The 20,489-nt window shown below is 39.6% G+C and overlaps 2 protein-coding genes across 5 annotated transcripts in view; both read left to right on the plus strand.

Moving 5' to 3' along the window:
* The first annotated feature begins 5,362 nt into the window (after positions 1-5,362).
* Positions 5,363-20,489, plus strand: part of ZNF197 (zinc finger protein 197) — a 55,635-nt gene continuing 40,508 nt past the window's right edge. For all 4 annotated transcript variants that reach the window (XM_050778392.1, XM_050778400.1, XM_050778391.1 and 1 more), the window contains exon 1: positions 5,363-5,451. The gene's annotated coding sequence lies outside the window, so the exon portion shown is untranslated. The remainder of the gene's footprint in view (positions 5,452-20,489) is intronic.
* Positions 5,445-6,978, plus strand: ZNF660 (zinc finger protein 660). Its single transcript, XM_050778408.1, has one exon. It carries the CDS (start codon positions 5,473-5,475, stop codon positions 6,466-6,468), a length of 996 nt encoding a protein of 331 aa, XP_050634365.1. The 5' UTR covers positions 5,445-5,472; the 3' UTR covers positions 6,469-6,978.

The following is a 20,489-nucleotide window of genomic DNA, read 5'->3' on the forward strand; positions in this document are numbered from 1 at the left end:
AATGATATCACTCTTCTAACCCAAATCCCTTTCTCAGTAAGATTATCTGTTTTTTATTTTTTAAATGTATTTATTTATTTTGAGGCAAGGTCTCACTGTCTGCCAGGCTGGAATGTGGTGGCGTGATCATGGCTCACTGCAGCCTCAACCTCCCTCAGCCTCCCAAGTAGCTGGGACCACAGGCATGTGCCACCACACCTGGCTCACTTTTTAAAATTTTTTTACCCAGGCTGATCAAACACCTGGGCTCAGGCAGACCTCCCACCTCACCCTACCAGAGTGCTGGGATTATAGAAGTGAGCCACTGTGCCCAGCCCTCAGTAAGTTTATACATTTTCATGACTTCCTCTGTCCTTTCTGTCTTATCATTCTCAAATTTGCCTTCGTGATATATTCCTCTTCCCCTTGTCTAAAATGTTTCTGTGTGTCCCTATCTTGCTTAGTGACGCTACCATTCTTGGTATTCAGACATGGATCTGATAACCTTGGATTGTTTCCTTCAGTCCATCCTCTGTATTCAAAGGATATATGGATGTGTGCGTTATACATGTGGATGCGTTCCTGAAAATAGCTAGACTTCATTGTTCTCTGTTCTCTCATCTTGGATTAGGATCTTGCTATCTTCTTCATTTGTTCATGCATTCAAAAACATGTATTGGGTACCTACAACGTGCCAGACCCTCCAGTGTTCACTCGTACTGCATTCCTAGTGTTGTCTCCTAATTCATTTCCCTTCCTTTTTTCTTTTTAACCCCCTCTAATCCATCTGGGCTAATCTTCCTAAAGAGTTCTTTTGCTAATTTCACTTTTGGGTAGGGTAATGCAAAATTTATTGTCCAAACGGGGATACTTTTGTGAGTTAAGGGGGCCACTATTAAATATGCAGGGATAGTAGGCCTAAACTAGCACTATTCTGGGAAAACCAGGATGTATGATTGCCCTACTTGACATCTCTTGGATTCTTTACTTTCTATTTCCCTCAATTTACTCCCCATGGGTTATCCCAGCTGTCTATCTCCTCTGTTTTCCATTTCATTAAGCTGAGAGAAACGTGAATGTTCTGGGAGGTGGTAGGAGAGGAACTGTGGGAACTAGGGGAAGTGCATGGTAATGCTTGAAAAACTATATTGTTAAGTGAGAAAAGGAAGGAAAATAACAAGAGTGGAAAATAGCAAGGTAGAAAAAAAGAATATAGAATGGAGAAAGAAAATTAAGGATAGATTTCACTCTTCTGTTTAGAACCGGTTTCCCTTTGACCATCAGTTTATATCCATATTTTTCATCTTGTAATTTCAGTATTCTGGTTGGAACCACTTCAGGCAGCTTGATTCTTTCTTATTTTGTTCATTCCAACAACAAGTGTTGAGCACTTACCATGTGCCTGGGACTATTGTAGTGCTAGGAATACAGGGTAAGCAGGGTGGACAAAATCTCTGCCTACATGAAGCTTATATAATATTATGATCTCCCATTTATTTTCATGTATATCAACTCTGTGCCTTTTTATTTTTATTTATTTATTTTGAGAAAACACTGCTTATTCTCCAGGGCTCAGCCTAAATTCTGCCTTTTTAAAATGCTTTTCTCCATCATTCCATGCCTTGGTAATTGCTCCCTCCCTCCCCTAGTCCCCTTCATCTCCTGCTTGCGTAAATTGTAAATTTGAATTTGCTCTCTTATTGTTTTGCCATACTACTCCATTGTAAGCTCTTTAAAGGGAGTATGATATTTCATGCTTGTATTAGTCTGTTTGGGTTACCATAACAAAATGCCATAAACCGAGTGGCTTAAACAACAAAAACTTATTTTCTCACGGTTCTGGAGCCTAGAAGTGTGAGATCCACGTGCCTCGTCATTTCGGTTTCTGGTAGAGGGCTCTCATTCTGGCTTGTAGCTGGCCATCTTTTTGCTATGTATTCTCATGGCCTTTGTGTGCATGTGTGTGGAGAGAGGGAGAGCATGTGAGAGAGCTTTTTTGTGTTTCTTTTTATAAACTCACTAATTTTGATGGATCAGGGCCCACCCTTATGACCTCATGTAACCTTAATTATCTCCTTAGAGGCCCCGTCTCCAAATACAGTCACATTGGGGATTAGAGCTTTAACATGCAAATGTTAGGGGGACACAAACATTCAGTCCGTAACAATGCTTCTTTAAATTTTCCCTGTGTTAGACCCAGAACAGGGATATATACAGAGTAAGGTGCTCATTAGTTATGAGTTTAAGAAATGTATGAAGAAAAGAGAAGTTCCAGAGAAGATTAGAAATTGAAAAGAAATTCAGAAAAAACTATCAACTTTCTCACAGAACTTTGAAGGTGAGTTCACTTGTTCTCCTGCTCTGCATTGCAGTCCCCTGGCTTTGCACTGTTTTCTCCACTTGCTTCATCCTTTATGATTAGGAGAAGTAGCAGCAGCTGAATGTGGGTGAGCCCAGGATCCTGGCAAGAATCCACCCTGCCTCACCATTCTCTCGTCCTATCCCTCATATCTTGGGCATGGGTTTGTGTGTATGTGCCTGTGAATAGAATCCGTGGCCACCTGCACTTCTGAGATGTGAACTTGAATATGTGCAGTTATCTTTTTGCCAATCTCGAGTACCACCATTTGCTATTTCCCTTCTCCAGAAAGTGTGACTCCATTTATCAGAAATCTATGGGACAATGAGAATTGGTCAAACTTTTTTTTTTTTTTTGAGACAAAGTCTTGCTCTTTTACCTAGGCTGAAGTGCAGTGGCATAATCAGGGCTTACTGCAGCCTGGACCTCCTGGGCTCAAGCAATCCTCCCACCTCAGCCCCCTGAGTAACTGAGACTACAGGCGCACACCACCATGCCTAACTAATTTTTAAATTTTTTGTAGAGATGTAGTCTCCCTGTCTTACCCTGGCTGGTCTCAAACTTTTGAGCCCAAGCAATTCTCCCATCTCAGCCTTGCAAAGTACTGGGATTACAGATGTGTGCCACCGTGCTTAGCCCATCAAACTTTTTTGAATAGCAACAAGCAATACTGCACAACAGTTGCACTCCTTCTGACCCAATTAACTCATTTGTAGAACTTTTGTCCTAGGAACATATTTTAATAGGAAGGAAATTTTGTGTGTATAAAGAGATTACGATAGCATTATTGATAGTAGTTAACTTCGAGGAACAACAGAAATGTCCAACACTAGCAAAATGGAAGGAAATTACAAGGAATTCACTGATCATATGAAGATTAAATAGCAATGTGGAAAAATATGCATAAAAATTAAGTGAAGGCTGGGCGCAGTGGCTCACGCCTGTAATCCCAGCACTTTGGGAGGCCAAGGCAGGCGGATCACCTGAGGTCAGGAGTTCAAGACCAGCCTGGCCAACATGGCAAAACCCCATTTCTACTTGAAAAATACAAAAACTAGCCAGGTGCGGTGGCAGATGCCTGTAATCCCAGCTACTCAGGAGGCTGAGGTAGGGAGAATTGCTTGAACCCAGGAAGTGGAGGTTGTAGTGAGCTGAGATTGCACCACTGTACTCTAGCCTGGGTGACAGAGCGAGACTCCGTCTCACAAAAAAAAAAAAAAAAAAAAAAAGTGAGGCAGTGATTAGGGAGATGTTGATCAAAGGATACAAAACTTCTATTAGGAGGAATAATTTCAGGAAATCTATTGTATAACATGGTTAATTATAGTTAATATCAACATATTTAGACTTGAAAAGTGCTAAGAAAGATTTTAAATGTTCTTACCACGAAAAAATAATAACTATGTGAGGTAATGGATATGTTAATTAGCTTGATTTACCTGTTCCACGTGTAAACATTTATCAAAACATGTTGTATGCCATAAATATATATATACTTTTTTATCAACTAAAAAATAAATAAATGAACTACAAGAAGTAGGATGCGAAATAATATCTACCATATATTTAATTGTCTGACAATATACATATGGGCAAGTCTATAAAGGACCATAGTAAGGAAAATTAGTCATGTGTTAGTATCATGTAGTTATCTTTTTGCTTTATTTTACATCCCAACTCCCTCTAAGGTCTGCCATGGTTACCTGTATGTCCAGAGTTTCACATCAAACCAGTTGGGAAATCCCTGCTTATTCTGATGTTTGGTTTCATGTATTGGCATCTCTTGGTTATGCTGCCCCTACTCTGATGCTTTTGCCATCCTTAAATACTTTACTATTGTGCCATGCAAGGTCCTATCAGAGTTTCGTCTGCCATGCTTTAACTAACCTTCTTTCCCAATTTAGACTCTCAGATTCACCCCTTAAGTAGTCTCAGTCTGTCAGAGTGACAGCATGGTGAAAAGCAGACAGACTAAACTTGCATATAAAACTGGATCCAGCTACAGGCCAGCCCCTGTGAAGTAGGCTGTGATGTGACTAGGCTTAATATTGGAAGAATTGTGTCACCACTTAACAAGATAGGGCTTACATGCAAGGATGTAAACTGGGATCTAGTACCTGGACCTTGAGCAAAAGGTAAGTAAGTACAACCTACTTACAACCTAAGACAGAATCCTAGTTGCTATTCTATAAAACCATTTTGAGCACCTTTTACATACTAACTACAGTATCACTAGTACTAGGGGAATAGGTTAGCAAGAACTAAAAGCCAAACTGATCTAAAGTTCAGTCATCTTTCAGTTCACTTTTTCTAGGGCCAGATTATAGTTGAGCCTGCCATTAGGAGTTAGATGGCTCTGAGCTGGGCGCAGTAGCTCACGCCTGTAATCCCAGCACTTTGGGAGGCTGAGGCAGGTGGATTGCGTGAGGTCAGGAGTTCAAGACAGCCTGGCCAACATAGTGAAACCGCATCTCTACTAAAAATACAAAAAATTACCTGGGCGTGGTGGCGGGCACCTGTAATCCCAGCTACTAGGGAGGCTGAGGCAGGAGAATGGCTTTAACCTGGGAAGCGGAGGTTGCAGTGAGCCGAGATCGGGCCATTGCATTCTAGCCGGGGGCAACAAGAGCAAAACTCCATCTCAAAAGAAAAAAAAAAAAAAGGGAGCTAGATGGCTCCAATTCAGGGAGTAGAAGATGAGGCAGGAAGGAACTAGGGTGGATTTTATACGATTCATTGCTTATTCTGATCCTGGACCTGTTGGGCTCCCCTCAGCCCTGGCTTTCCATAAGCCTTTACATTGGCTTCTATGTTTAACTTCATTTTTGTCATCTTTTTGATCTGTTCCCCTGCCCTTGAACACTTAACCCTTCCATATGCCTACCACATCTGGTCCGTGGATAGTTCTCCTTCCTCTGGTACAGAGAATAGGTGACATGTACAATTTCTGTTTCTCCTGTCAGATGGTGAAACTGGGACTGAGGCGGAGTTAATTCCAAAGCATCATTCCTGAAAAGTACATACTTTCAAGAGAATTCCACAGAGACGTTGCCCAGGAAGTCAAAATTTAGAAGGCTCCTCTGAAGGGAAAGAGAAGACTAGAGAGGACACTGGTATGTTCCAAGCAGGAGAAAATGAGGAGAAAAACAAGAAATTTCAAACATAAGACAGTTAAAGACAATAAAGTACTCACAGAAGGGAGTGACCAAGAATCTGAAAAAGACAATAGTCAGTGCTATGACCCTGCAACAAACAAGAGAGTTCAGGCTGAAAAGAGACAGTATGTATGTACTGAGTGTGGGAAAGCCTTTAGTCAGAGTGCAAACCTCACGGTACATGAGCGAATCCACACGGGAGAGAAACCCTATAAGTGTAAGGAGTGTGGAAAAGCCTTCAGCCATAGCTCTAACCTTGTTGTTCATCGGAGAATCCACACTGGACTGAAGCCCTATACATGCAGTGAATGTGGGAAATCTTTCAGTGGAAAGTCACATCTTATTCGGCACCAGGGAATCCACAGTGGGGAGAAAACGTATGAATGTAAAGAGTGTGGGAAAGCCTTTAGTCGGAGTTCGGGCCTTATATCACATCACAGAGTTCACACTGGAGAGAAGCCCTATACTTGCATTGAGTGTGGGAAAGCCTTTAGCCGTAGTTCAAACCTTACTCAACATCGGCAAATGCACAGAGGAAAAAAAGTTTACAAATGTAAGGAGTGTGGGAAAACATGTGGTTCAAATACAAAGATTATGGACCATCAGAGAATTCACACTGGGGAGAAGCCTTATGAATGTGATGAGTGTGGAAAAGCTTTCATCTTAAGGAAAACCCTTAATGAACACCAGAGACTTCATCGTAGAGAGAAACCTTACAAATGTAATGAGTGTGGGAAGGCTTTTACTTCTAATCGAAACCTTGTTGATCATCAGAGAGTTCACACTGGAGAGAAACCCTATAAATGTAACGAATGTGGGAAAACCTTCAGGCAGACTTCTCAAGTTATTCTACACTTGAGAACCCACACTAAGGAGAAACCCTATAAATGTAGTGAGTGTGGGAAAGCCTATCGGTATAGCTCACAGCTTATTCAACACCAGAGAAAACATAGTGAGGAGAAAGAAACCTTGTAGGTAACAAATATTGTGGGTAGTAGGGCTGACTGCTGCTTTTCTAAAAAGTGGTTCTTTAGTATCAACTTTTTAAGTCTACTTCTAAGAATCATACAGGGAAAATAATTAGAAGTAGGCAAAGATTAATGAAAGGGATGTTCATGGCAGCATCATATATGACTGAAAGAAGAAAACCAGATTTTCAGCATTACAGGGTTGAAATGAATGATGAGCTATCCATGTGATGGTTCTGCAGCCATTATAAACATTTTTAAAGACAATTTAATGCCATGGAGAAATGATTTGGATAAGATGGAAGATAATGACATACAATCCAAAATTTAAAAAAATATTTATGCATAGGAAAAATTGGGAAGGAAGTAAACCAAAATGTTAACAGTGATCATCTCTGGGTGATAGGATTATAGGTGACTTCTATTTTCTTCTGTATACTTTTCTATGCTTTCTAGATTTTCTACATGAGAATATACTAATTTTATATTCAAGAAAAAAAGCACAGTATTTTTTAAATGCAATGAAGACATGCTCATTTTCACTCAGCAGTGTTATGAAAGGCACATAGTATATAGAGCCCGAAGCCCTGGGATTACGCCCTGACATTGGCATTTAGCAGCAGTGGAACCGCAAGCAAGTCCCTTCCTTTTAGAGCATGTTTCCTGTTTAGTAAAATCATAAACACCAATCCTTTGTCTTTTTTAGTTGTAAGACAAGCTGACTTTAGAGTTGTCAACAAAATATATAACAACACTGTTAGGTTAAAAGAACACAGCAAAAGTTCACTGAACCCTCCTTTCCCACAGTTGTGGAAGGATCTGCAGATGGTGGAAAACAACCTAGGCTTCATCTTTTCAATATATGTCTAGACAACCAGAAAAAACTGAAATTGAAACAATTGTAGACTCAAAAACATTAGATACATATAAAACTAGTGGGAGACTCTGCCTTCACATGGTATAGAGAGTTGAAAGGCTGAAAGAACAAACTTTGGGGTTGGAGAGATCCATGTTCTAACCCCAGTTCTGCCATGAACTACCTTATCAGTTTTGGACAAGTCACTTAACTGCTCTGAGCCTCAGACCTGTGTGTAAAAAAGGAATAATTACCTACCTTACAAGGTTGTTGTAAGGATTAAGTGAGTAATGCATGAAATATATGGTAAGCCAGACAGATGGTAAATGATAAAATCTTAAGTATAGGACATTGGAGCAGTGTTTCTAAACACTTTAGGGAGAGTGATTAAAGAGAATTTTTGTGTAAGGTAGTACTTGGGATATTTTCAGATGTAATGAACGGAATACCAAGTACTAGCAGCCTAGACCTTAAGAACATTGATTGATTGCTTAAGGGGAAATCTAGAGGTAAGCAGTGCTATGTTTGGTTTGGCAACTCAGCACTTCATCAAACTTCTCTCTTAACTCCATAATTTTCAGCATATTGATTTTCATTTTTTCATAACCTCATGATGGCAAGACAGTGGTCACAACTACATCTTGCCTTCACACAACTCCATCAAATTGGGAAGTGGAAAAGGAGCTGAGGCTTTCTCATCTGGTTTCTTCCTTCTGTCACTGAGAAAAATCACCCTGAAGAAGGGAGGGAGGGGTGTTGAGCAATCAGTACAACAGATGTTTTCTATCTTCCTCTGCCTTTCTTTATGACCAGCCCTCCTTGAAGGTCTCAGCCTATCTTCCACCAATATTTAAAACATTTTAAATGCTTAGCTCAAAGTCAATCTGGAATACTTAGAATCTCCCTATTTTTAACCCAGCCATTCCTCTGGGTATACAGTGAATCCCTAAGCCCACTGCTGTCTGTCTTATGCACATAGTGAATTATTGTTTGGGGAATTTTTGATAATACATTATTTAGTCCTCCCACTACAAGAAAATTGAGTGTCAGTGAAGTTAGGTGACTGGCCACTAAGTTGTCAGAGCCAGGATTTGAGCTCAGATCTGACTTTGAAATTCATGCTTTCTTCATTATACCAAAGTGCCTCTGCCCACCATGGTGGTTCTGTAATGCGAGTGGGAGACCAGTTGGCATTTTCCCGGGTAGCTGCCTCTATGAAAGGTGATTGTATCTAACAATTATTTGACCATGGTTTTATAGGGAAGATGCTATCAGTATTCTGTGAATGAGATTTATGGCCTATCTCTGTACCTCATAATTTAGTTTTAAGGCATATATATTTCTTTTTGCTGTTACTGGAAAGAAAGAAGTGAAGGGTGAAGGTCGTATATTTGTATGAAAAAAAATTACTTACTTTGTCCTATTTTGATAGGATAGTGGTTTGCACATAATTTGTGATATAATAGTCCTTTGTGTGGTCATTGCAAGCAGGGTTTGGAGGGCCTGGGACAGATTTGCAGCATTCATGGGACAAACCTGGTATATCATTCCTGAGCAGAATTGTTGATGCTTTATATATTGCTGAGCAGATATTCTCTGACCAAAACATTTTTTCATCACCAGGTCATAGTGCCTAAAACTTTCTTTAGATAGGCTTTCTTTTTTGTCTTAGAAGACTTTATGATCTTCAACAGTATATATCTTCAAGGAAGGATATGATGCCATCTCATACCTAGAGATCTTTATATTTCTTGCCCCAGGCAAGTGAGGATTATAGTCCCTTGAGGAGGCCATCACCCATCTTCTAGGCTAATACCTGCCTTGAGCTGTGGGAATAAACATTTGACAACAGGTCCCTGCATCCTTTCAGATAAACATTCTGCTATAATTTGAACTGATCACTCACCTTTCTCTAGGAGTCTCCCAGGGCTACCAACTTTTACCTCAGTCAGAGTTTAGGCATGCAGCTCTTACCATCCTTTCAAGCCCTTTCATAATACCCTCTGGAAACCAGGAACTGTCTCTTTGAATGTGTTTTTTTGTTTGTTTGTTTGTTTGTTTTGAGACAGAATCTCGCACTGTCGCCCATGCTGGAGTGCAGTGGTGCGATCTTAGCTCTCAGCTCACTGCAACCTCCAGCTCCCAGGTTCAAGCAATTCTCCTGCCTCAGCCTCCCAAGTAGCTGAGATTACAGGCACCTGCCACCACGCCTGGCTAATTTTGTATTTTTAGTAGAGATAGGGTTTCACCGTGTTGGCCAGGCTGATCTTGAACTCCTGACCTCAGGAGATCTGCCTTCCTCAGCCTCCCAAAGTGCTGGGATTACAGGCGTGAACCACCGCGTCTGGCTTTATTTATTTATTTATTTATTTATTTATGAGATTGAGTTTTGCTCTTGTCGCCCAGGCTGGAGTGCAATGGCACGATCTTGGCTCACTGCAACCTCTGCCTCCTGGGTTCAAGCGATTCTCCTGCCTCAGCCTCCCGAGTAGCTGGGATTACACGTGCCTGCCACCACACCTGGCTAATTTTTTGTATTTTTAGTAGATACGGGGTTTCACCATGTTGGTCAGGCTGGTCTTGAATGAATGTGTTTTCTTCACATTCTTGTTCCAATGGAAACCTGGCTGTTCCCCAAGGGCAGTCCTTAGTCTGCATTCCTCAGTTGCTAGTTTATGTGTCTCTCAAGTCATGTACCTCTCTGTACTGCCATTTCTTCTCTCTTCATCAGAAACTTAGCTCTAATCAGTCCTGGTTGCATACACCTGTAGTCCTAGGTACTCAGGAGGCTGAGGTGGGAGGATCACTTGAGCCCAGGAGTTCATTGTTACAGTGAGCTATGATCACGACTCTGCACTGCAGCCTAGGCCACGGAGCAAGACTCTGTCTCAAAAACAGAACAAAGCAAAACAAAAAACCCACAAAAACCCAACCCAGTGCTTTTGAAATACACATCACTAAACTACTGTGTATTGCTCATTCTTGTTATTTGGTTTCTTGTCTACTCACATTTATTCACTTATGATTTTAGTACCCTGAATATCCTGAGGAATATAAAGAGGCAATAATTTTAGCCACAGACATCCTGGTTATATAGAATTGCTCCTGTGTAGAATCAAAATATATATGCTCTTTTTAGTTGAGAGGAAAATACAAAAATCTCATTTTATATAGCCTTGATTAGAGGGCAATATGTAAGGCAAAGAATTCTGCTTAGAGAGGAAAGTGTCGCCCTGTACTTAGAAATCTTTTTTCATAGATGGTATGTCCTGTGTTAGGTCTTACTTGGAAGAAAATTGAAGTAAAAAACAGCTTTAAGTAGCTGAGTAATTAGGATTAATTAGTAGCTGTTGAATCTAAATCCCTTAAGACTAAATTTCATTGCTGCTCTGTACCCTCAGCAAGACTTCCTTTCTTGATTGTTTTTCCCTTTTTTTTTTTTTTTTTTTTTTTTTTTTTTTTTGAGACGGAGTCTTGCTCTGTAGCCCGGGCTGGAGTGCAGTGGCTGGATCTCAGCTCACTGCAAGCTCCGCCTCCCGGGTTTAGGCCATTCTCCTGCCTCAGCCTCCCGAGTAGCTGGGACTACAGGTGCCCGCCACCTCGCCCGGCTAGTTTTTTGTATTTTTAGTAGAGACGGGGTTTCACGGTGTTAGCCAGGATGGTCTCGATCTCCTGACCTCGTGATCCGCCCGTCTCGGCCTCCCAAAGTGCTGGGATTACAGGCTTGAGCCACCGCGCCCGGCAATTGTTTTTCCCTTTAATATAAAATTTAAAAGATGCCCATATTGCAGGTTGTTTTTAGTCACTAGACTGTCTTTAATAGCCTCTGATGTTACAAAACTGGAGTCATGAAATTGTTTTCACAGGAAATAGTGATAATTCCTTCAATAAACATCTGCTATTCTTACAAATATCACTCATTTTTTTTTTCTTTTTGCTTACTTTCTTTGTTCAGAGTGGGAAAAAAATAGTTCAATCTGCTTTTCTTTAAGTAGCTATATTAGGGTTCTTTCTCCAGAAGGATGGAATAAATAGGATGTATGTATATATAAAAGGAATTTTACTAGGGAGAATTGGCTTAAGGCAAAGTCCCACCATAGACCATCTGCAAGCTGCAAAAGAGAGAAGCTGGTAGTGTGGCTCAGTCCCAGTCTGAAAGCCTCAAAACCAAGGAAACTAAAGTGCAGCCTCAGTCTGAGGCCAGAGGCCCTAGAACCTCTAGGAGGCTGCTGGTGCAAGTCCCAGAGTCCAAAGACCGAAGAACCTAGAATGTCTAAAGGCAGGAAGAGAGGAAGCAAAGCCCTTGGCATGGGAAGAGACAGGAGACCCAGCAAGCTTCTTATCCCCCTTCTTGCGCCTGCTTTCTTCTAGCTGTGCTGGCAGCTGACTAGGTGGTGCCCACTGACATTGAGGGTGGGTCTTCCTCTCCCAGTCCACTGACTGAAATGTCATCCTTTTCTGTCATCACAGACACTCAAAGAAACAGTGCTTCCCCAGCCATCTAGGCATCTCAGAATCCAGTCAAGTTGACACCTAATATTAACCATCATAGTGGCTGTTTTTAGAATAAAGAAGTGATTCTGGCTGGTTTCTCATTCAAACACTACAAGAAGTTTGTAATTTTCAGACTAGTAATACATAAGTAAGCACTCTAGCTATTAGAAATTTTCCTTCTGTTATTTTTTGAGAGGGCTATGTGCCTTACCCTCTCTCTGGCCACATACGTGCTTCATACCCCCACTACTATGCAGACCTCAGATGGCTGTGTAAAAACCAGCTGTGTTCTCTGAAGTCCCTCTCTGCTCCAGAAGGTAGGTTTGAGAGGGTAAAGAAGAGATGGCAGACTCCTTTCTGCGCAGCATAGTTACAGGACCTCACTAGTTCCCACTCCTCCCTCTGATTATTTCAAATCCAGATGGCACAATTTGACTGTATGGATTACAGATATATAAAGGCTGTAACCAGTCTCCGAAACCAAGGCTAGTGGACTCCAAGTTTGGGATTCACAAGAGGTAATTTTATACCTACAGAGAAATTTCCCGGGCCCACCAAATGAGCATATCTATAGTGGGGCCTTGGAATTGATACAAAATGAAACTTTGCAATGGAGATCAGAGAAAATTTTCCATTAGGAGCCTTGAGATTTTTTCTTTTTCTTTTTTTGTAGAGAAGGAATCTCACTATGTTGCCTTGCCCAGGCTGATCTTGAGCTCCTGACCTCAAGCAATCCTCCCACCTTGGTCTCCCAAAGTACTGAGATTACAGGTGTGAGCCACTGTGTCCAGCCCAGGAGCCTTGACTCTTTACATGACTGTTTTTAAACTGATTATCCATTTTCCTTTGGAAGAACAGAAGACTCTTCCCACAGAAGATTTGTGACAAATTACAAAATTATTGAGATTTATACCAAAGTTTGTACAATCATATGACAAATTAGCAGTTAACTGAGTCAGAAAGAAAATGCTGTCACATTTGCAGTTAGTTTAACTACAGAATTTAGCATGTTTTTAAAAAGTAGAATAGGCCAGATGTGGTGGCTCACGCCTGTAATCCCAGCACTTTGGGAGGCCAAGGCAGGTGGATCACTTGAAGTCAGGAGTTTGAGACCAGCCTGGCTAACATGGTCAAACCCCGTTTACTAAAAAAGTACAAAAATTAGCTGGCCGTGGTGGCGCATGCCTGTAATCCCAGCTACTTGGGAGCCTGAGGCAGGAGAATCACTTGAACCTGAGAGGCAGAGGTTGCAGTGAGCAGAGATTGCGCCACTGCACTCCAGCCTGGGTGATAGAGTGAGACTCCATCTCAATCAATAAATCAATAAATAAATAAATAAGAATAAAATAACATGGCAAGCTGGGTATTCATAAAGCCCTGTGGCTACAAGCACACAGAAATGTTGAATAAAATTTAAACATCCTTTTAAAGTATATTCAAGAAAGTGAAATAAATCCTTAGAGCCAGAAATGAAGATGAAATGGAAGTTAGAAAGGTAAGTGTGTGGATGGTGTCTTTGGTTGCCAAGAGGCAGTTTGGTGATTTGATATCCAATGGACTTGAATTTTATCAGCCATGCAAGAAGAGGATTTGAGTCCTTGGGCTTGCAAGAGGTGGAAAGTTGGAACTGAGTTCTCCACAAGAAGCCCAGATATTTACAGGGCTACACCCTCAGTGAAGGTATGCATTAGAAAAAAGTCAGCCAGCAGCAATGCAAGACAGCATTGTGGGATTTGTCCTGGGCTTTAAGTGGGTGAGGTAGATTAAAGCTGAGATTTAAGTGGGTGAGGTAGATTAAAGCTGAGGATAGTTCCCGGAGAAGGCTGACATTTGAGGGCTTTTGGCCTGCCCCTCTGAAGAGGTATCCAGACAGTGTGGCACAATGCCTTCTGCACAGAACATGTTGTAATTAAGATAGAAGTTAAATTAAAATACATTTGGAAATTAATGCATTTCTAAATAATTCCTGAAGAAGAAAACTTAATTTAAAAAAGGGGAAATACTTAGACATGAAGAAAACTGAAGGACAGTCTTCTATTTCTGGTCATAGAAGAGTTACAGGAACCGGAATTACACTCCTGCTTGAAATAATCCCAAATAAAATAGATGAAATAATGACTTTTAAGACATTGGGCATCAACAACGAAATATGATGATCTCTGATAGATGGGAAACAAATGAGATAAGCCCTACAAATATCCTAACTTACTGTCCTGAGAGAGTTACCAGACAGCTACACAGGGATGGGAGACCCAGGTGTAGCTGTCTGATGAAATTCCTGAGTTGAAGAGACAGCTGAGAATCTAAGGAGACCAAGTCAGATAGAGTTCACAAGACAGAATTCTGGAGGAGAGGGACCTGCACAGAGAATTCTGGGGATCTGTGAAGGGTCCCCTAGGATACTTAGCAGAGTACTGATTAGCATATGAGGAAAAGTTATCCGAGGCCAAAGAAAGAACCATCCCAAAGGATTAGAGGGAATGGTGCCAGGCATAGAAACATGGCCAGGAATAGTGTCTCTTCTCACAAACTGGACTGAAAACACTGCATTGCTTTGTGCATTAAGTAGAATACTCAGAAGGGACTGTCTCAGTAGGGGAGAACAGTAAGCCCCAGAATAAATCTGAAGAAAACTACTGTATAATTAAATTGCTCAAAACATTCAAAAAGAAAATGCCCAGAGGACAAAGACATTGTGTATGGAAAAGAAGACGGGGATCACAACAAATTTCTCACTGGATACGATGCAACCATGAAGACAGTGGAGCAGCATGTTTAAAGTACTGAAAGAAAAAACCTAGTAATCTCAGCTACTCTGGAGGTTGAGGTGGGATGATCACTTGAATGCAGGAACTCAAGGCTGCAGTGAGCCATGATCACACCACTGCACTCCAGCCTGGACAACAGAGTAAGCCAAACTAGAATTCCAGACCAGTGAAAATATTGTTCAAGAACAAAGGCAAAACACATTTGCAGCCATTAAAAAGCTAAAATAATGGATCACTTGCAGACCTGCACTACAAGAAATGTTAAAGTAAGTCTTGTAGGCAAAAGAAAAATGACACCTGATAGAAATATGGATTTTTCCCAACCTTGCCCTTATTGACATTTTGAACCAGATAATTTTTGTGGTGGGGGCTGTCCTAGCATTCTAGGATGTTTAGCAACATCAATGGCTTTTACCCCCACTCATGACAATTAAAAATGTCTCTCAATATTGTCCCCAAATGAGAACCACTGCTATATGCCACTGCTGTACAGGAAGTAGTAATAATACCACTTGAAGGTAGACAAGCCAAAGACATAACACTGTAAATCCTGAAGCAGTCATTAAAAAACAAATAATTATAGCTGATCAAAAAAGTTATTGGCCAGGTGCAATGGCTCACGCCTGTAATCCCAGCACTTTGGGAGGCTAAGGCAAGCAAATCACTTGAGCTCAGGAGTTCAAGACCAGCCTGGGCAACATGGCAAAACCCCATCTCTACAAAAAAATACTATATATATATATATATATATATATATATATATATATATATCTGGGCATGGTGGCACATGCCTGTCGTCCCAGCTATTCTGGAGGCTGAGGTGGGATCATCACTCGAGCCTGGGAAGTTGAGGCTGCAGTGAGCCATAATCACACCGCAGCACTCCAGCCTGGGCAACAGAACAAAATTCTGTCTCAATAATAATACAAAGAAGAAAGAAAGAAAAGCAAAAAAGGTTATAGCCAGGCATAGTGGCTAACAACTGTAATCCCAGTACTTTGGGAGGCCAAGGTAGGAAGATTGCTTGAGGCCAGGAGTTCAAGACTCGCCTGGGTAACACAGTGAGACCCTGTTTCTACAAAAAAAAAAAAAATAGATAATTTAGCTAGACATGGTGGTGCATGCCTGTAGTCCTAGCTACTTGGGAGGCTGGCATGAAAGGATCACTGAGCCCAGGAGTTCGAGGCTACAGTGAGCTATAATCACACCACTGCCTTCCAATCTGGGTGACAAAGCAAGTCCCCATCTCAAAAAAATTATGGAACGTTGTTAAAACATTAGCCGAGGGAAATTATAGCACTAAATATCTACATTAGAAAATGGTATCATAGACTGTATCTAGACAAAAAAAAAAAAAAAAAAAAAAAAAAAAAGAGTAGCTGGGTGTGGTGGTGCATACCTACAATCCCAGCTGCTTGGGAGGCTGAGGTGGGAGAATTACTTGAGCCCAGGAGTTCAAATGCAGTCTGGGCAAAATAGTGGAACCCTATCTCGGTGTTAAAAAAAAATAAAGGAAAAGAGTAAAGTTTAAGAAACGAGAATAAAAAGAGCAAAGTAATGCCAAAGTAAACAGAAGAAATAACAATGATCAAAATGGGAACCTATAAAATAGAAAACAAGAAAACAATAGAGAAAATCAAGTCAAAAGTGGTTTTTAGAAAATAAATAAAATGCATAAGCTTCTAATAGGACTGATCAGGAAAAAAAGGAAAAGGGACACAAAAGTATCAATATTGAGATTAAAAGAGGTGACATCACTATGGATTCTACACCAATTAAAGGATAATGGGGGAATGTTATAAACAACTTTATGCCAATAACTTTAACAATTTAGATCAAATGGCCAGTTCCTTAACAGACACAAACTACCAATACTCACTTTAGGAAAAAATAGATAACCTGAATAGCGCTATAACTATAAAAAATAATTAAAACATTTCCCCCACAGACACAGAAATCTAGGCCCAGCATCACATGAAGTTAAAAAGCTTCTGCACAGCAAAGAAAACCATCAACAAAGTGAAGAAACAACCCACAGATTGGGAGAAAATATTTGCAAACTACCTATCTGACAAGCGATTAATCACCAGAATGTATAACGAGCTCAAACAACTCTATAGAAAACAAATCTGATAATTTGATTTTAAAATAAGCAAAATATTTGAGTAGACATTTCTCAAAAAAAGACATACAAATGGCAAAAATGCATATGAAAAGGTGCCCAACATCATTGATCATCAGAGAAATGCAAATCCAAACTACAATGAGGTATCATCTCAGCCCGGTTAAAATGGCCTTTTCCCAAAAGACAGGTGATAACAAATGTTGGTGAGGATGTGGAGAAAAAGGAACCCTTATACACTGTTGGTGGGAATGTGAATCAGTACAACCACTATGGAGAACAGTTTAGAGGTTCTGACAAAAACTAAAAATAAGGCTACCATATGATCTAGCAGTCCCACACTGTTGGGCATATACCTAAAACAAGGGAGATTGGTACATTGAAGAGGTATCTGTACTACTCTGTTGCAGCACTTTTCACATAGCCAAGATTTGGAAGCAACCTAAGTGTCCATCAGCAGATGAATGGATAAAGACAATGTGGTACTTATACACAGTGGAATACTATTCAGCTATAAAAAAAAAAATGAGATCCTGTTATTTGCAACAACATGGATGGAACCAGAGGTCATCATGTGAAATAAGCCAGGCACAGAAAGACAAACATCGTATGTTTTTATTTGTGGGATCCAAAAATCAAAACAATTGAACTCATGGGGATAGAGAGTAAAAGAATGGTTACCAGAAGCTGGGGAGGGTAGTAGGGGGTGGGGATGGTGGGGATGGTTAATGGGTATTTTAAAAATAGAAAGAATGAATAAGACCTAGTATTTGATAACAGGGTGACTACAGTCAATAATAATTTAATAGTTTTTTGTTTTTGTTTTTGGTTTTTTTTTTGACGGAGTCTCACTGTGTCACCCAGGCTGGAGTGTAGTGGCACGATCTCAGCTCACTGCAAGCTCTGTCTCCTAAGTTTATGCCATTCTCCTGCCTCAGCCTCCTGAGTAGCTGGGACTACAGGCACCCACCACCATGCCCGGCTAATTTTTTGTAATTTTTTTTTAGAAGAGATGGGGTTTCACTGTTTTAGCCAGGATGGTCTCGATATCCTGACCTCGTGATCCACCCGCCTTGGCCTCCCAAAGTGCTGGGATTACAGTCGTGAGCCACCGCACCCAGCCTACATATTTTAAAATGACTAGAAGAGTGTAATTGGATTGTTTGTAACACAAAGAATAAATACTTGAGAGGATGGATACCCCATTTTCCACAATGTGATTATTACACATTGCATGCTTGGATCAAAGTATCTTCTATACCTCATTAATATATACATTTACTATGTACCCACAAAAATTAAAAATTCAAAAAAATCTAAACCTAGGTGGCTTCACTGGTAAATTTTATCAGACGTTTAAGGAAGAAATAATACTAACTTTATACAAGATCCTGCAGAAAATTGAGTATGAGGAAATATTTTCCAACTCATTCTGTGAGGCCAGCATTAACCAGATCCAATACAATAAAAGTGTTACAATAAAAGTACAGACCAATAGCCTTCACAAACTTAAATGCAAAAATCCTAAATGAAATTTTAGCAAATTAAAGCCAACAATATGAAATTTTAGTAAATTACTATCCAATAATTGGATAATACATCAGGAACAAAAGAATTTTTTCAAAAAAATGCAAGGTTGGCTTTGTATTTGAAAATTTATCAGTGTAAATCACCATATTAACAAGCTAAAAATGAAAAATCATGGTCACTATAATGGTGTAGAATAAGCTTTTGATAAAATCCAACATCTGTCCTTGATTTTGAAATGTTACACCCCTCAGCAAATTAGGGGTAAATGAGATCCTAAATCTGATTTGAAAGTATCTACAAAAATTTTATAGTTGGTATCACACTTAATGGTGAAAGACTGAGCATTCCTCCTGAGATCAGGAACAAGATAAAGTGCTTTCATCACTTCTTCTACTCAACAGTGTACTGCAGGTTCTAGCCAGGGCAGTTAAATAAAATAAGTAAATAAATAAATAAATGGCATACAGGTTGGAAAGAACAAAGTAAAATTGTCCTTTGTAGACAACACAACTCGCTATGTATAAAATCCAATTAAATCTCTTTTAAAAGCTACTAGAACTAATAAGTGAGTTTAGGAAGGTTGCAGGACACATAACTTTATAAAAATCAATTTGATTTTTATATACTAACAATGAACAATTTGAAATAAAAATTTAAATAATGATATCATTTATAATAGCATTAAAATATGAAATACAGTAATATGACAAAAATGCAAAATATCTATATTAAGTACTATAAAACATTGGTGAGAGAAATTAAAGAAGACCTAACTAAATGGAAATCTACTTTGTTTGTGGATCAAAGTATGCAATATGGTTAATGTGTCAATTGTCCACAAACTGAACTATAGACTCAAATCCATCTCAATCAAAATCCTAGTAGTTGTGTGTGTGTGTTTTGTAAAAATTAAAAAGTTGTCTCTGAATTCTATATGAAAATGCAAAGAACTTAAAGAGTAGCCAAAACAAATCAGAAAAATATAAAAAATTTGGAGGGCTAACCTGATTTTTAAATGTATGTAGAACTACTGCAGTCAAGACAGTGTAGTTTTGGCATAGTGATAGAAAAATAGATAAATGGAAGAGAATAAAAAATTCAGAAATAGATCCACATATATATGAGCAACTGATTTTTGACAAATGTTCAAAGGCAATCAGTGGATAAATGGTATCTTTCCAACAAATCATATTGAAATAATTGGATATCCCTGTGTAAAAATATTAACTTTGATCAATATCTCCCAATATATTAAAAATTAATCAATAATGAATAATATACCTCAGTAGGAAACCTAAAACAATGAAAATTCTAGAATAAATCAGGAGAAATTGTGTCATCTTGTATTAGACAAACACTTCTTACGTATGACACCAAAGGTATGATTCACAAAAGAACAATTTGATAAAATGGATGTCATCAAAGTAAAAGATCTGTTTTTTGAATAGTAGTGTTAGGAAAATTACAAAACAAGCCACAATCTGGAAAAAATATGAATACAACATATACCTGATAAAGGATTTGTATCCAAAAGTATCAAAATCCAACAATAAGGAAGCAAATAACTCAGTAAAATAATGTGTAAAGATCTGAATGGACACATCACTGAAGAAGACGTTCAGATGGCAAATAAGCACTGGAAAAGATGTTCAACATCGTTGGTTTTTACGGTAATGCAAATTACAACCACAGGGAGATACCACTACACCCCAATTAGAATGATGAAAATTAGTAAGATAGTTCACATCACATGTTGGCAAGTATGTGGAGGAACTAGAACTTTCAAACATCGTAGGCAGAAATGTAAAGTAGTGTAACAACTGTGGAAAACAGGTTGGCTGTTGTTTAAAAAGTTAAACGAGGATTTGACAATGAATTATTGGCTATGACACCAAAAGCACAGGCAATAAAAGTAAAGCCAGATGCGATGGTTCACGCCTGTAATCCCAGCACTTTGGGAGGCCTAGGAGGTTGGATCACTTGAGATCAGGAGTTTGAAACCACCTGGCCAATGTGGCAAAACCCCGTCTCTACTAAAAACACAAAAATTAGCCGGGCATGGTGGCGTGTGCCTGTACTCCCAGCTACTCAGGAGGCTGAGGGAGGACAATACCTTGAACCTGGGAGGTGGAGGTTGCAGTGAGCTGAGATTGTGCCACTGCACTCCAGCCTGGGCATCAGAGCGAGCCTCCATCTCAGAAAAAAAAAAGTAAAAATAGATAAACTATACTACATCAAAATTTAAAACTTCTGTGCAC

The sequence above is a fragment of the Macaca thibetana genome, chromosome 2 (assembly GCF_024542745.1).
Source record: "Macaca thibetana thibetana isolate TM-01 chromosome 2, ASM2454274v1, whole genome shotgun sequence".
In the NCBI taxonomy this organism is placed as follows: Eukaryota; Metazoa; Chordata; class Mammalia; order Primates; family Cercopithecidae; genus Macaca; species Macaca thibetana.